Source organism: Triticum urartu, unplaced genomic scaffold (assembly GCF_003073215.2).
Source record: "Triticum urartu cultivar G1812 unplaced genomic scaffold, Tu2.1 TuUngrouped_contig_4383, whole genome shotgun sequence".
In the NCBI taxonomy this organism is placed as follows: domain Eukaryota; kingdom Viridiplantae; phylum Streptophyta; class Magnoliopsida; order Poales; family Poaceae; genus Triticum; species Triticum urartu.
This window is the reverse complement of record NW_024114967.1, coordinates 1-14993: the sequence shown is the minus strand read 5'-3', so window position 1 is coordinate 14993 and position 14993 is coordinate 1. Positions and strand designations below refer to the sequence as shown.

Genomic DNA, 14993 nt, shown 5'->3' with positions numbered 1-14993 from the left:
ATACTATCCTAGAAATCTTTTGTGATTGTGAGCCCTCATCAAAATATTATATGCAAAAATTGTTGACATTGGACAAGGAAGACAACGTAATGATTTATGCTTGTTCATATTCACATAGAAGTCATATTGTCATGGATCCTTTAACTTGTGGTGCTTGCCCCTATCTTTGCTAGCCAAAAATTCCGCACTAAGTAGAGACACTACTTGTGCATCCAAAAACCCTTAAAACCAAATCTCATTTTCAAGAGTCCACCATACGTACCTAGGGATTGAGCAAGATCCCTCAAGTAAGTTGTCATCGGTGCAGAAAGGCAATAAAAATTGCTTCTAAAAGTGTGAGATCATTTAGTGTAAGAGAAAATTGAGCGTTGCACGAACTTGTGATGGCGAAGAATAAAAGCGACATACTGCATAATAAAGGTCGCTATCACAAGGGGCAATGTAACGTGACATTCTTTTGCACTAATGGATTGAGCATACAAACAAATAAGCGCATGGCAACCTCTGCTTCCCTCTGCGAAGGGCCTATCTTTTACTTTCATGCAAGAGTCAAATTTTTTCTCTCTATTCCTTTTATTTTTCTCCTTTGGCAAGCATCATGTGGTGAGGAAAGATCTAGGAACATATGTCCAGTTGAATATGGGTAGCATGAGTTATTATTGTTGACATCACCCTTGAGGTGAGTACGTTGGGAGGCGAAACCATAAGCCCCTATATTTCTATGTGTCCGGTTGAAATGTTTTGCTCACGTGTACGCGGTGAGTGTTAGCAATCATAGAAGACTATATGATGGTTGAGTATGTGGACTTGCCTAAAGGCTCTGACATGTGACCCTTCCTGAAAAAAAATGAATTCTAGTTGCAAAGTTGACTAAGAACATAGTTTGTTGGTTTCTAATAGAGTTTTTGCTTTATACTTCGATTGTGTGATGAACTATTACCTATTCATGAGAAGTATATGATAAACGTTCTATGATAAAAGTCATATGTTTAATTTTTTTTGCTGTTATAATAATCAACATGATGCTTCTATGTCTGTATTTTGTTTTTATCGACACCTCTCTCTCAAAGCATGTGGACATGTTTTTCGATTTTGGTTTTCGCTTGAGGACAAGCGAGGTCTAAGCTTGGGGGAGTTGATACGTCCATTTTGCGTCATGTTTTCTTACTATTATTTATGATGTTTTTATCCATAATAATGCTTTTTGGAGTAATTATAATGCCTTTTCTCTCATAATTTGCAAGGTACACACCAAGAGGGAGAATTCCGGCAGCTGGAAATCTCGACCTGGAAAAGCTACGTCAGGCTACCTATTCTGCACAACTCCAAACAAGTTGAAACTTCACATATATTTTTTATGGAATATTTAAGAATTATTGGAGCAAATAACTACCAGAGGGGGCCACCAGGTGGGCACAACCCACATGGGCGCCCCAGGCAGCCCAAGCGCGCCCTGGTGGGTTGTGCTCTCCTCGGCCCACCTCTGGTGCCCATCTTCTGGTATATAAGTCATTTTGACCTAGAAAAAATAATAGGAGGACTTTCGGGACGGAGCACCGCCGTCAGAACTTGGGTAGGAGCCCTTTTCCCCTCCGGCGGAGCGATTCTGCCGGGGAAACTTCCCTCCCGGAGGAGGAAATCATCGTCATCATCATCACCAAGAACTCTCCCATCTCGGGGAGGAAAATCTCCATCAACATCTTCAACAACACCATCTCATCTCAAACCCTAGTTCATCTCTTGTGTTCAATCTTGTTACCGGAACTATAGATTGGTGCTTGTGGGTGACTAGTAGTGTTGATTACATCTTGTAGTTGATTACTATATGGTTTATTTGGTGGAAGATTATATGTTCAGATCCAATATGCTATTTAATACCCTCTGATCATGAGCATGTTTATCATTTGTGAGTAGTTACTTTTGTTCTTGATGTCACGGGAGAAATCATGTTGCAAGTAATCATGTGAATTTGATATGTGTTCGATATTTTGATAGTATGTATGTTGTGATTCCCTTAGTGGTGTCATGTGAACGTCGATTACATGACACTTCACCATATTTGGGCCTAAGGGAATGCATTGTGGAGTAGCAAATAGATGATGGGTTGCGAGAGTGACAGAAGCTTAAACCCCAGTTTATGCGCTATTCCGTAAGGGACCGATTGGATCCAAAAGTTTAATGCTATGGTTAGAATTTATTCTTAATACTTCTCTTGTAGTTGCGGATGCTTGCGGGAGGGTTAATCATAAGTAGGAGGTTTTTTCAAGTAAAAACAGCACCTAAGCACTGGTCCACCCACATATCAATTTATCAAAGTACCGAACACGAATTAAGCCAACATGATGAAAGTGTCTAGATGAAATTCCCATGTACCCTCAAGAACGCTTTGCTTATCATAAGAGACTATTTTGGCCTGTCCTTTGCCTCAAAAGGATTGGGCTACCTTGCTGCACTTTTGTTACTACTATCGTTACTTGTTCGTTACCAATTATCTTGCTATCAAACTATTCCACTACTTACAATTTCAGGACTTGCAGGCATTACCTTACTGAAAACTACTTGTCATTTCCTTCCGCTCCTCGTTGGGTTCGACACTCTTACTTATCAAAAAAAATCTACAATTGATCCCCTATACTTGTGGGCCATCATCCCGCTCCTCAGTACCCCAACTACTATCCAGGCTACTGATCGATTACCAAGTTAGGCCAAAAGCCTAATCTTGGGGGAGTACGTGTTTCTCACCGACATTACATTCATGTTCACACATTTCATTCCAATTGTCGGTGTTCACACTTTTTCATTGTATCATCCATGCTTAATTTATTTTTCTTGCTTTCTTCTTGTGAGTTTGAAAAACTTTAGAAAAACCAAAAAAATTAGGTGTAGTTAATTTACTTTCTATGCATGCCTAGCTGTAACACTAAAAGGAAAACCCAAAAAGATTTCCTTGTTCTTCTTTTGCTTGTTGGGAGCATTCTCGTGTAAATAGTTTTTCTCGTTTTTGCTTTTCCCTTTTATTTGCTTGTTCAAGAAAACCAAAAACTCCAAAAAATATTTCAGTATGTTTCTCTGAATTTCTTTTCTTTTTATTCGAGTCTTACTGAGGAGAAGACCACGATGAAAATGTTGAGTGACGCCTCTCATATGAATAACTGTTGATCTAATAAAGAGCCCATTTTACCTTGTCTTCTTGTGTTGAATAAAACATTTGCAGATTCCAGCTTAGTCCATGGCACTCTTGCACTATCATTATTTTCATATCGTTCGGTCGTGCAAGTGAAAGGCAATAATGACGATATTCAATGAACTGGTTGTGGCAGAGAGAAATGGGTATGAACTCGACTTGTTATGTTTGTGTAGATATGTTTAACCTAGTATCCATGATTCAGCCCATTATGATTAAACATGTTTGCAATGACAATTAGAGATTATAGTTTCTCATGCCATGCATAAGTAGCTAGGAGTGGATAATGATTTATCTTGGATATCAACATTGCGTTAAAATGATTGTGATGTAGTATGATGATATGGTATCCTCTTCTGAATGTTCGAGTGGCTTGACTTGGCACATGTTCATGCATGTAGTTGAATCAAAACCAACAAAGCCTCTATGGTATTTATGTTCATGGTGTTCATATCCTACTCATGCTAGTGTCCAATGTTACTTATGCATAATGCATGTTCATGATCGTGGTTGCTCTCTAGCTGGCCGCTTCTCAATCTAATTGCTAGCCTTTGCCTGTACTAAGTGGGAATTCTGCTTGTACATCAAAAACCTTGAACCAAAGTTATTCCAGATAAGTCCACCATACCTACCTATATGCGGTATTATCCTGCCGTCCTAAGTAAATTTGCATGTGCCACCTCTAAAAACTTCTAATAAATATCCTTTTTGTGTGCCTGGATCATTCATGGAACGACGGGAGGTGGTCAGTATCTTCCATGCTAAGCGGGTTATTCTCAGGTCGAGTGTTTATTTGCTCGCCATCGCACAAGAAAAGGGCGGTAATAGGGATGCCTAGTCCCAAACTGCAAACAGAAAAAGCTAACAAATAATCAAACAAAAACTCCCAATGGAGTCAAAACCTTTACTTTTATCGCTTGGGAACCGCCACTAGCATGCTTAGCATGGAAGATATTGATAACTGATAGTCATGAAGTAAATGAGAAGGGTGCGTGTCTCAAAATATCATTTACTTCTGTTTTAAAACTTGAGCTCTGGCACCTCTGCAAATCACTGCTTCCCTCTGCGAAGGGACTATCTATTTACTTTTATGTTGTATCATCACCTTCTAAAATAAGCGCCAGAACCTGAGAGCACTCCTGTCATGACTTATGCATTGTGTGTAGACAATGTTGGGTGCATCATGACTGGATCTTTTCTACCATGAATAACAATGTCTAGTCGCTGCTTGGACTTTGGAGGTGCTCTGCATTTATGTTTTGCGGTCTCAGAAAGGGCTAGCAAGATACCATTAGTCATATTATATCATGGTTGTTTTGACAACGTGTTGCCGTTTGAGATATTTTATTATTGCTCGCTAGCTGATTATGTTATTGATATGAGTTAATATAATCCTTAAGAGTTATTGTCGACATGGTTAGTTATAATGTTGGCTGAAAACCTGGGTGCTGTTTAAGCTTATTTATGCAAACAAGAGCAAAAGAGTTCGTAATTTTTTTTCTTTTTCACTTTCAGTTTATCAACTGAATTGCCTGAGGACAAACAAAGGTTTAAGCTTGGGGGAGTTGATACATCTCCAACGTATCTACTTTTCCTAAGCTTTTCCTCTTGTTTTGGACTCTAATTTGCATGATTTGAATGAAACTAACCTCGGACTGACGCTGTTTTTAGCAGAACTACCATGGTGTTGTTTTTGTGCAGAAATAAAAGTAGTCGGAATGGAACGAAACTTTGTGAGGAATTTTTATACAATAAACAAGAATTTCTGGAGCCAAGACCCACCGGAGGGGGGCACTTGGGTGGGCACAACCCACCAGGGCGCGCGCCCTCCTAGCGCACCCAGGTGGGTTGTCCCCACCTAGTGGCCCCGCAGACCCTAAAACCGACGCTATAAAATCCTATTTTTCCAGAAAAAAATTAAGGAGAAAGAATTACCGCGATCCATGAGATGGAGCCGCCATCACCTCCTGTTCTTCATCGGGAGGCCAGATCTGGAGTCCGTTTGGGGCTCCGGAGAGGGGGATCTTCGTTCTTTGTCATCACCAACCTTTCTCCATCGCCAATTCCATGATGCTCCCAACCGGGAGTGAGTAATTCCTTCGTAGGCTCGTTGGTCGGTGAGGAGTTGGATGAGATTCATCATGTAATCGAGTTAGTTTTGTTAGGGCTTGATACCTAGTATCCACTATGTTCTAATATTGATGTTGCTATGACTTTGCCATGCTTAATGCTTGTCACTTTGGGCCCGGATGCCATGATTGCAGATCTGAACCGTTTATATTATCATAATTATATCCATGTTCTAGATCCGATCTTGCAAGTTATAGTCACCTACTACGCGTTATGACCCGGCAACCCCGGAGTGACAATAGTCGGGACCACTCCCGGTGATGACCGTAGTTTGAGGAGTTCATGTATTCACCATGTGTTAATGCTTAGTTCTGGTTCTCTATTAAAAGGAGGCCTTAATATCCCTTAGTTTCCAAGAGGACCCCACTGCCACGGGAGGGGTAGGACAAAAGATGTCATGCAAGTTCTTTCCATAAGCACGTATGACTATTTACGAAATACATGCCTACATTATATTGATGAACTTGAGCTAGTGCCGTATCGCCCTAGGTTATAACTGTCTCATGATGAATATCATCCAACAAGTCACCGATCCAATGCCTATGAATTTATCTTATATTGTTCTTGCTAAGTTACTACTGCTATCATCACTGTTACACTTGCTACCGTTACTATTGTTGATGCCATTACTATCAAAACTATCAAACTACTTTGCTACTGATCGTTTTGCTGCAGATAATTAATCTCCAAGTGTGGTTGAATTGACAACTCAGCTGCTAATACCTTCAAATATTCTTTGGCTCCCCTTGTGTCGAATCTATAAATTTGGGTTGAATACTCTACCCTCAAAAACTGTTGTGATCCCCTATACTTGTGGGTTATCACCGGCCATCCTATGCAGCTCCATCAATCGCTTCATCTGGTCGTTCAGAGGTGTCGGATGCTCCGGTGCAAGGAACTACGACCAGAACAGCTTCTCGGTCGAGTTCCCCTCATGGGCTCGGAAGAACTGTGCGGCATCAGCGACACTCCTCGGAAGATCCGCAAACGAGTTTGGAGAACTCCACAGCTGTGTGAGTAACGCATACCATTGACCTCCAAAAATACTTTGTAAGAGAAAGGCCTTACCAAACCACTATCTGCTTTGCTTGGTGGATCTCCTCACGAGCAGTTCGGGACTCGACCCGTGCCGCCTTAGCATCTTGAAGAGCTTTGGCTAGTTTGGACGATTGAGCCAAAGCCTTTTTCCTCCAAACCCTCACACTGGAGGATGGCATCCTAGAGCTCATGCTCGACCTCGGCCACCGGAGCTTCATGTTGTCGGCGAGCGGCATGTTCGGTCTTCAGCTCTGCAGCTGCTTTGTCGAAGGCTGCCTTGTTTGCCTTTGCCTGTTTTTGGGCTTGGGCAAGGGCGCCTTTGAGGGTCTCGACCTCAGCTGCACCCACTATGCCCATAAACAAAAGCATTACATGAGTTCATCTCTGCATACCTATCACTTATGATATACAACCAAACTTTTAACTACGCATACCTTGCGTCTCATCGAACCGCTTGTTAACGCGGTCGATTCCATCATCGGCCAACTTCAGTTTCTGATTGAGTTCAGAAACTTCAGCTACCTGGGCGGTTGCCGCCAATAAGGAAGCCTGTTACAAAATAGGCAAATATGTTAGCCCTTCCGAATACTATGTGATCCTCTGTCCGTCTTTTCTCAAAACCAGGCAGAGTCTCAGGGGCTACTATCTATGTACAGGTATACTCCTTTATATGGAAAAAGCATCTAGAGCATTACGCCGCATACCTCGAAGCCTGTCAGTATGCTGGTTAAAGCTCCGTTCAGTCCGCTCTTGGCGGACTGCACCTTCTCTACTACCACACCCATCAGGGTGCGGTGCTCCTCCACAATGGAGGCACGTTGAAGTGCTTCCAGTAGAGTGTTCGGCGCCTCCGGATTAGTGGAGGTCACCGATGGAGCCGACGCTCCCCCCTCTTTCGAAGGGGGCTGCTCGCCCGATCCCGAAGCCACATTGGTCTCCGGGAGAGTGTCCGGCTGGGGCCCGGATTGCTGATAGTCCCCATCGTCAGTTGCCATAGGGATGACCTCCCCTCTGTCTGCGGCAACCGAGGTGTTATCCTCAGGCGCCTTCTCGATAGCCTCGCTGGCCCCTCCGCGGCCAGGAGAGGTCCTTCGGGATAACACCTCGGTGTCATCCGCGGTGAGGGGCGAGGGGGCTCGTGGAGGCGTCTCGCTCTCTGCCATCTCAGGCGGCAGAGAACTCCCCTCCGATAGCGAAGTGTTCGAGAGGTCGCGGGGACAGCTGAATGATGCACAACATGATAACTTATATAATGAAAACAGGAAGACTAAAAGATGAACAGTAAGTGTTCAGATACTTACGTGCGGCCAGGGGCTCGCCCTGGGAGGTTTTTTGGAGACCAGTTCGGCATCTGAGTCCGAATTATCCTGGAGGATCATTTTCCCCCTCTTAGGCGCCTCCCCCTTCGGGTCTTCGGAGGCCGCCCTCTTCTTCTTCCTCCCCTTGCGGGGGGAGGGGGGGAGTCGCTTTCCACCACCTCCTCCTCCTCCTCTTCCTCGTCTCCCTCATGGGAGGAGGGGGCCTTGATCTCTCCAGACATAGCGTCTAAAGGACCCTTAGGGCGGGGACCGCTCTTGGTCTCCTTGCCCTTCTTTTTCTTGGCCTTCTTATCCAGCGCCTGATACGGCGCTGGGACCAGCATCTTCGTCAGCGGGGGGCATGGCAGGGTCTTCAGGCAGCGGTGCCGGACAGTTGATCTGCTCCGCCTTCGCCGTCCAGCCCTACACGCAAGATGGGCAATATAACTTAGGTAATGTTCAAAATACTGATCGGATACTTCTTCGGAAATGATATGTTTACCTCTGAGGTCGGATACTCTATGCCAAGTCTGATGTCCTCGGTCTTCTTCGGCCATGTCTTTTGGGCCTTGAAGAGTTGCTTCCATATGTCTTCGTGCATGGTGCCGGAGAAGCGCTTCAAGGTCCGTGGCCCCTCCGGATTGAACTCCCACATGTGAGAGGCCCGGAGTTGGCAGGGGAGAGTGCGGCGGAAAAGCATCACCTGGATCACGTTTGTGAGACCAGTATTCTTACTTATCATATTGCTGATGCGTTTTTTCAGCATCTGCACCTCCGCTGTGGATCCCTAGTCTAGGCCCTTAGCGGTCCACGAGGTAAGCCTCATAGGGGGTCCGGATCTGAACTCGGGAGTGGCCGCCCACTTAGCGCCGCGAGGTTCGGTGATGTAAAACCACTCCTGGTGCCATACCTTGACGGTCTCCACAAAGGCCCCCTTTGGCCAGACTGCGTTGGGGAGCTTGCTCACCATGGCGCTACCGCAGTCTGCATGTTGCCCGTCAACCACCTTCGGCTTCAGATTGAAGACCTTGAGCCATAGGCCGAAGTGTGGGTTATGCGGAGTAGCGCCTCACACACGACGATGAACACCGATATATGGAGGAAAGAGTTCGGGGCTAGATCATGGAAATCTAGCCCGTAGTAGAACATGAGGCCCCGGACGAAGGGATGAAGGGGAAACCCTAGTCCTCGGAGGAAGTGAGGAATGAATACAACCCTTTCGCCAGGATCTAGAGTGGGGACGACTTCATCCTTGGCAGGGAGCCTGTGCGCGATATCCGTGGACAGATATCCCACCCCCCGGAGCTCCTTGACGTCCTTCTCGGTGACGGAGGAGGTCTCCCGCTTGCCCTTTGAACCAAATCTAGACATGGTCGGAGAGGTTGGTTGCGGTGGGAAAGGTTCAGATTTTTGGGTGTCGGAGCTCAGGAGAGGGGAAGGCTAGAGAAGGAAGAAGGCGTCGGGAAAAGAGGAATCTTTGCCTTCTTATATGGGCGGTGAATACCAAACGCCCCCCTCAAGCCTTAAAACTCGCCTGTTCCCAAGGGGATCGTACGAATGGCACGGTTGGATTACCCAGAACCGTATTGATTAGGATCCCATAATGGGTGGGCATGATCTTTGTTTTGACAAGACATGCCAATGGAGGTTGTGCCTCGAAACGTGAAGCGGGAGGTGTGAAAACGGTTCGAAATGCTAAGAGGCCAGATGTGACGTGTCACCGAAAAAGTTGTCAGTAAAAAGACACTATTTTATCTGGACATCCAGCCTTCGTGGCTAAGGGTTGTAACAGTTATGCAGAGCCGAATACAGTTCCTTTGTTCAGGGAATTGTTGCAAAGAATTTTAGGAGGAGGAACCAGACTTGCAATGCCGAAGACAATTCGCGTGCTGAACACATCGTCATCGAAGACTGGTTTTAGGAGCTACTGAGGGAGTCCTGGATGAGGGGGTCCTCGGATGTCCGGGCTATTTGGTATGGGCCGGACTGATGGGCCGTGAAGATACAAGCAGAAGACTTTCCCCCGTGTTCGGGTTGGACTCCCCTATGCGTGGACGGCAAGATTGGTGTCCGGATATGTTATTTCCTCCCCCCACAAACCGACTCTGTACAACCCTAGGCCCCTCCGGCGTGTATATAAATCAGGTGTTTAGTCCGTAAAAGCTATCATAACTCTCATAGGCTAGACATCTAGGGTTTAGCAATTACGATCTCGAGGTAGATCAACTCTTGTAACCCCTATATTCATCAAATACAATCAAGCAGGACGTAGGGTTTTACCTCCATTAAGAGGGCCCAAACCTGGGTAAACATTGTGTCTCATTTGTCCCTTGCTATCCCCGATCCTCAGACGCATAGTTCGGGGCCCCTTACCCGAGATCGGACGGTTTTGACACCGACAACCGACACGTGGGCTTTGCCCGGGGCCGACCACCACCACCGGCAGAGGGGGAAGTGAGGGCTGGGGAAGGGTTAGGCGGCGTCGGCTTAGATCTCTTGGTCATTATCTCCGTTGCATGATTGTACTATAAGCTAGCCCATGAGCTAAGCAGGTGTGTATTTTAAAGCACCGGATCCATGATGTAATATTATGACATATGATGTATTTTTGGCATTTCATCGTCAAATGTGCTTGTCAACTATTGATTCAAGGACTAGCGTAGAAAGCTGATAGATTCGGGGCCCCTCTTAAAACCGGGTTGTGACAGTTTCTGATGGACCAGAATAGTAGGTAGGACCAACCTGCAAACAGATACATGACTGTATTGGATGGCAAAAGACATCCTAACCATACTATTTGAACGGTTGTGGGTGATTTGAAGGTCGGGTACTCCGTTCGGCGAGTATTAAGTTGCAGGCTTCCCAGGAGCTTCTGTGAGCATAATCATGACACTGTCAGCCGTAATCAAGTCCATTAAGTAATCGTCTGACAGAATCAAGACGGTGGATCCGGGCATCCGGCCGGATGCTGGATACATTTACCCAGATAGCACATGGCCGCAGACGCGATCGACGCGCCACCTGTATATGTAGTAATGTAAAAAAATAAGTTCAAACTAATCAAGCAGAGAGACAAAACTTCCCAACCATGTCAGGACCCTGCTACTTGCTACTACCCTCCTTCATTTCCTTTTGATGACTACTACTCCTACTAATCTTGTGACGACGAGGGAGGTGGGACTTAACCACGAACCAGCACTCTAGTACTACCCGATGGCTATGGCAGGCGGCGACAAAGCAAGTGAGCAGCGCGCGCCGCCCGGCGTGAGGCCAAGCAAAGGCGCGGCGAGCCGGCACCCGTCCCGTCGCCGGGAGGGACGGACGGGCACTGGCGCCGCGGTACCCGACGCGCCGAGACGCCGAGGAAACAAGGCCGAGATCGAATATTTGACTGTGGAACCGGACGTTTGCTAGCTAGCGCGGTCTCCCTCTGCTCCTACCGCCTCCTCCTTTTTCCATGACAGGGTGACGCCGACGGCGGGCCGTCAACTCCATCGTCCGCTGCCGGAGGACGAGCCCTGCATGCTTCCGGTCGACGCAGTACGCGCACTAGCTGTGGCTAGCTTGGGGCATTGCGTCGGTTGCATCGATGGAGCTATGCGACGCTGGTCGCCGTCAGGCCAGGCCAGGCCAGGGATGGAGGCGCGCCATATTCCTACGTGTAGTAGGCACGGCCCTGCCGCCACGGCTGGCGGCACGCTCTGGCCATGCACGGCCTGCACCTGCACCCGCAACCAAACATGCGCGTACTCCACCGCTCGATTGCGCAATCAGCGAGCACATGCCATCCGAGCTTGAGGTTCTCCTGCCGTCCTGGCGGTCTCCTTTTCAGTTTTCACCACGCCCGACCTGGACCGTTCGACTAATGAAGTCTCGATCAAATGAACTACGAGCGCTGCTGGTGCTACAGCGCTCGCACGCGGCCAGGCCCGTGTGGCTGCATGCCATGCGACGACGTGCAGAGCCTTGCGTCACATCATGCATGCATGCACGATGCATCCCACTGTAGTGTACCGCGGTACCCGAAAGGGATTCAAAGAAAGAATGGACAGCCGTGGTGGTACGTACCGAGAGGATCGGCGGTCAGGATTTGCGGAGTCGGGGGGGTGCAGGGATCGATCGGCGCGGTTGGTCGGGGTGGGTGGGTTTCAGACAAACTGCTTTCCCGGTCTCAGACATCAGACAAACTGCTTTCTCGGTCAGGATTTGTGGTGTTCCTCTGTTGCACCCCATACCGTGGACTGTTGCATGCGGCCTGGCTCGTAGTAGCTCGTGGAAACATCGGGACTGTTGCGTGACAGTCCTGTGTGTGCGAGAGAGAGGGAGAGGAGCAAAGGTGCAGAGATCGGAGATCACGTTGCCTGCTTAGGTTAGACACGCAGACATCTGATGACACAAGTGTTGCCAATGCCATGCACAAACGCACGACTGTGTACGTACAACAATCGCCTCGCAGTGGAGACAAGGGCGGCAGACGTACGCAAGCCGGCCTGCCGACTGTATTACCAGTTCGGATCATCACAAGACAACAGCATGCTTCAGACTCTATAACGGACAGCTTGTTTAAATTTTCAGGTTGAGAAAGGCGTAAAAAAAAGAAGAAGAAGAAGATTATTAGGCGGTGGCGCCGACGGTGGCGCTGGCGGCGAGTCTGGAGGAGCCGTAGAGGGTCTCCTCGAAGCGGATGATCTCGTTCTTGGAGCCGTAGGCCACCTGGGTCCGCTCGTCCAGGACGGAGATCACCTTGTCCAGCACCGACTGCTTGCCGTCGCTGCTGTGCCCGCCGGCCTTCTCTATCAAGAACCCCAGCGGCGCCACCTCGAACAGCAGCTTCGCCTTCGCCGTCGGCGACGTCACGTTCGTGAAGATGCCCTTCTCCTTCACGATGATCTGCATGCATGCACGCACCATTCATCAAACATACATCCCTCTCTTCTCACGCATGCATGCACACGAGTAATAACGCTAAAACGAAAGATTTCAATCTCTGCATGCAATGGAGTGTATACGGAAGCAAAGCAAAGTTGGTGCACTAGTACGCGCCGTGCCGGTCGATCGACAGCATGCATGGCCTTGCTTAAAGCAGACGCCGGTACAGGCTCGATGGTCGACCGCATGGGCGCGCGGTGGAACAACAGTTGGTGGCACTCACAGCTGCGAGCACCCAGCCAAATTCTTGTTCTCAGAAAAGTTACATTGCCTCGACTCCAAGATTGTCGTCCTCTCTGGCGCCAAAGGCGCAGGAGTAGAATTGACATGACAGATCGATCATGGCCCTGTTCGATGCTGAGTCGAACCGGCACTATTCGTGATCATCAATCAGATCACCGATCGGTACTGAAGAACTAGTGCCATGGCATTTCATTGCTCCACGCATGCAATGCAAGTGATTTTACAAATGCAGGTGTTTGTAGGGCTGGGTCTGAAACTCTGAATAACATTTCTGGTTTCTAAGTATGCGAGAAACATATGACTTGTGTAAATTGTAATAACTGAATAGTTGTTGATGTATGTACCTGGTTGACATCAGGGACCATTCCTCCGGTGTAACGCAGAGTGTACTTCTCCTTCACATAGTAGTTGACAAGCTGACAGGATACATTTTCCAGTTGTTAGGTTCTGATTACAACTGTTCCTAATCAGTTTAGAGCCGTGCAGAGAAGCAACAACCAAACAGTAACTGGTACCACCTTGTCATAATCAGGGTTGTCGAACGTGGCCCTCAGATTGCCAGGGGAGAACATCTTCCCTTCTCCGATGCTCGTGGTGTCCTTGACATGCTGCCATTTACCTGCAGCATTTGTAGTAGACCTTCGATTAACACTGTCACACGCATACAGAAGCTCCATTCCATTGGGGACTTGATTCAGAAGAGAAGTAAAAACCTTCGTCGAGGAGAAGGAATTCGTGTGTCCCGGGGCAGTCCTTGAGGGCAACTACGAAGGTGGTGCGAGGGCCGTAGATGCCCATGGCGGCAGCAACCTGGTCACCGCCGGTGACGCCGGTCAGCTTGTCGCCGGGCCAGACGCCGAAGATGGTTCCCACGGTGAAGTTGGTGTCCACGATGCTGGAGCCGTCAAGGGGGTCGAACGCCACACTGAATCCGCCTGCGAGACGCGACCGAAAACCCGAGCCGATCATAATTCAGAAAGCCAAAATTTCTGCATCTCGTGAACGCCAGCTAAAATGAGCTACGTAGCTACAGTGCATGTAGCTGCTGGCGAGTGGATGGTTCCTATGAGTGGAATCCAAGAAGACGCCATGGTTACATGTACTGATACGTTGTTCCACTGCTATAGTGCTCTCAAGGTGAGAAGGCGGACATGTGTTTTGTTCAGCAGCAGACTAGCAGTGGTGTTGCTGGTGTAGTGTGGCACTGGACTCTGCCCAGTACTACAGTACCACTATGTATTCAGGCGCAGGAATGGCACGCGGTTCTGCCAAGAACACGGTTAAAACATAAGGCGATCGTCTTCCTCCTTAACCATCTTGTCGAGATTTGGGCTTTGATTCCTGGCTGATTATTTATCGTGACAAGATGGATATGCAGTTATGTAAAGTACCTTCGACCGGGCCACCCATGTCCTGCAGCTCGGGGACTTCCTCAGAGCACGCGTACTTGCACACATGGGAGTACTCCAACGCCTGCATATATATACGAGAGGTGAGGAACCGTGACGGGACGAGGCGTGCACTCACGGATGGAAAGCGCTGGCTCACGGCCGTCTCACCTCGAAGAGGAGCTTGTCGGCGAGCATGTCGACGGCGAGCTGCTCGTCGCCGAAGGAGTTGACGCAGGCCGTGCCGCCGCAGGAGGCCGTCCGGACCTTGAAGGCGATCGTCCTCATCGCCTCCCCCATGCAGATCAGCAGCCTGATGAGGTTCTTGTCCGGCGTCGCCTTGGTCAGGAACTCCTCCTGCCACCACGCAAAAAAAAAAACCCCCAAAAAGTGCACAGACACCGTTAGCTTCACGTGACACCGGCGACGCGCAGGGGACTAGACCAGAGCATGTATACTGGTGGCGGGTGCAGGGCACGAACCAGGCTGTCGCCGATCGCGCAGCGGGTGGTGAGCGCCGCCCGGCTGGCCGCCTTGGACTGCCGCCCCGCCGGGAACGACGTCCTCGCCGTGTTCGCCCGCAGCGACTCGCCGTAGAACGAGGTCGCCGGCCTGGCAGCCTGCCGCACGCATTGCCCATCCGGCATCAGCAAAACAAAAACGGTTGACGCCTCACCACATGTTGGATATCCTAACATTACACACCTTGGGCCTGTAGGACTGCGAGAAGGACATGGCGGCGCAGCACGCCGGGGAGCGCGTGGCGGCCCCGGGCGGGGACGC

At 48.6% G+C, this 14993-nt stretch overlaps 1 protein-coding gene across 1 annotated transcript; it reads right to left on the bottom strand.

Annotated features, from left to right (window-relative positions):
* Positions 1-12035: 12035 nt before the first annotated feature.
* Positions 12036-14982, bottom strand: LOC125527740 (sedoheptulose-1,7-bisphosphatase, chloroplastic; the record flags this gene model as incomplete). The annotated part of the gene is given in 8 exon segments (XM_048692252.1): positions 12036-12540; positions 13167-13238; positions 13341-13441; positions 13536-13757; positions 14214-14295; positions 14382-14567; positions 14693-14830; positions 14916-14982. Coding segments are annotated over 8 exon segments (1144 nt in total), but the record flags the coding sequence as incomplete, so codon positions are not given.
* Between the last annotated feature and the right edge of the window lie 11 nt (positions 14983-14993).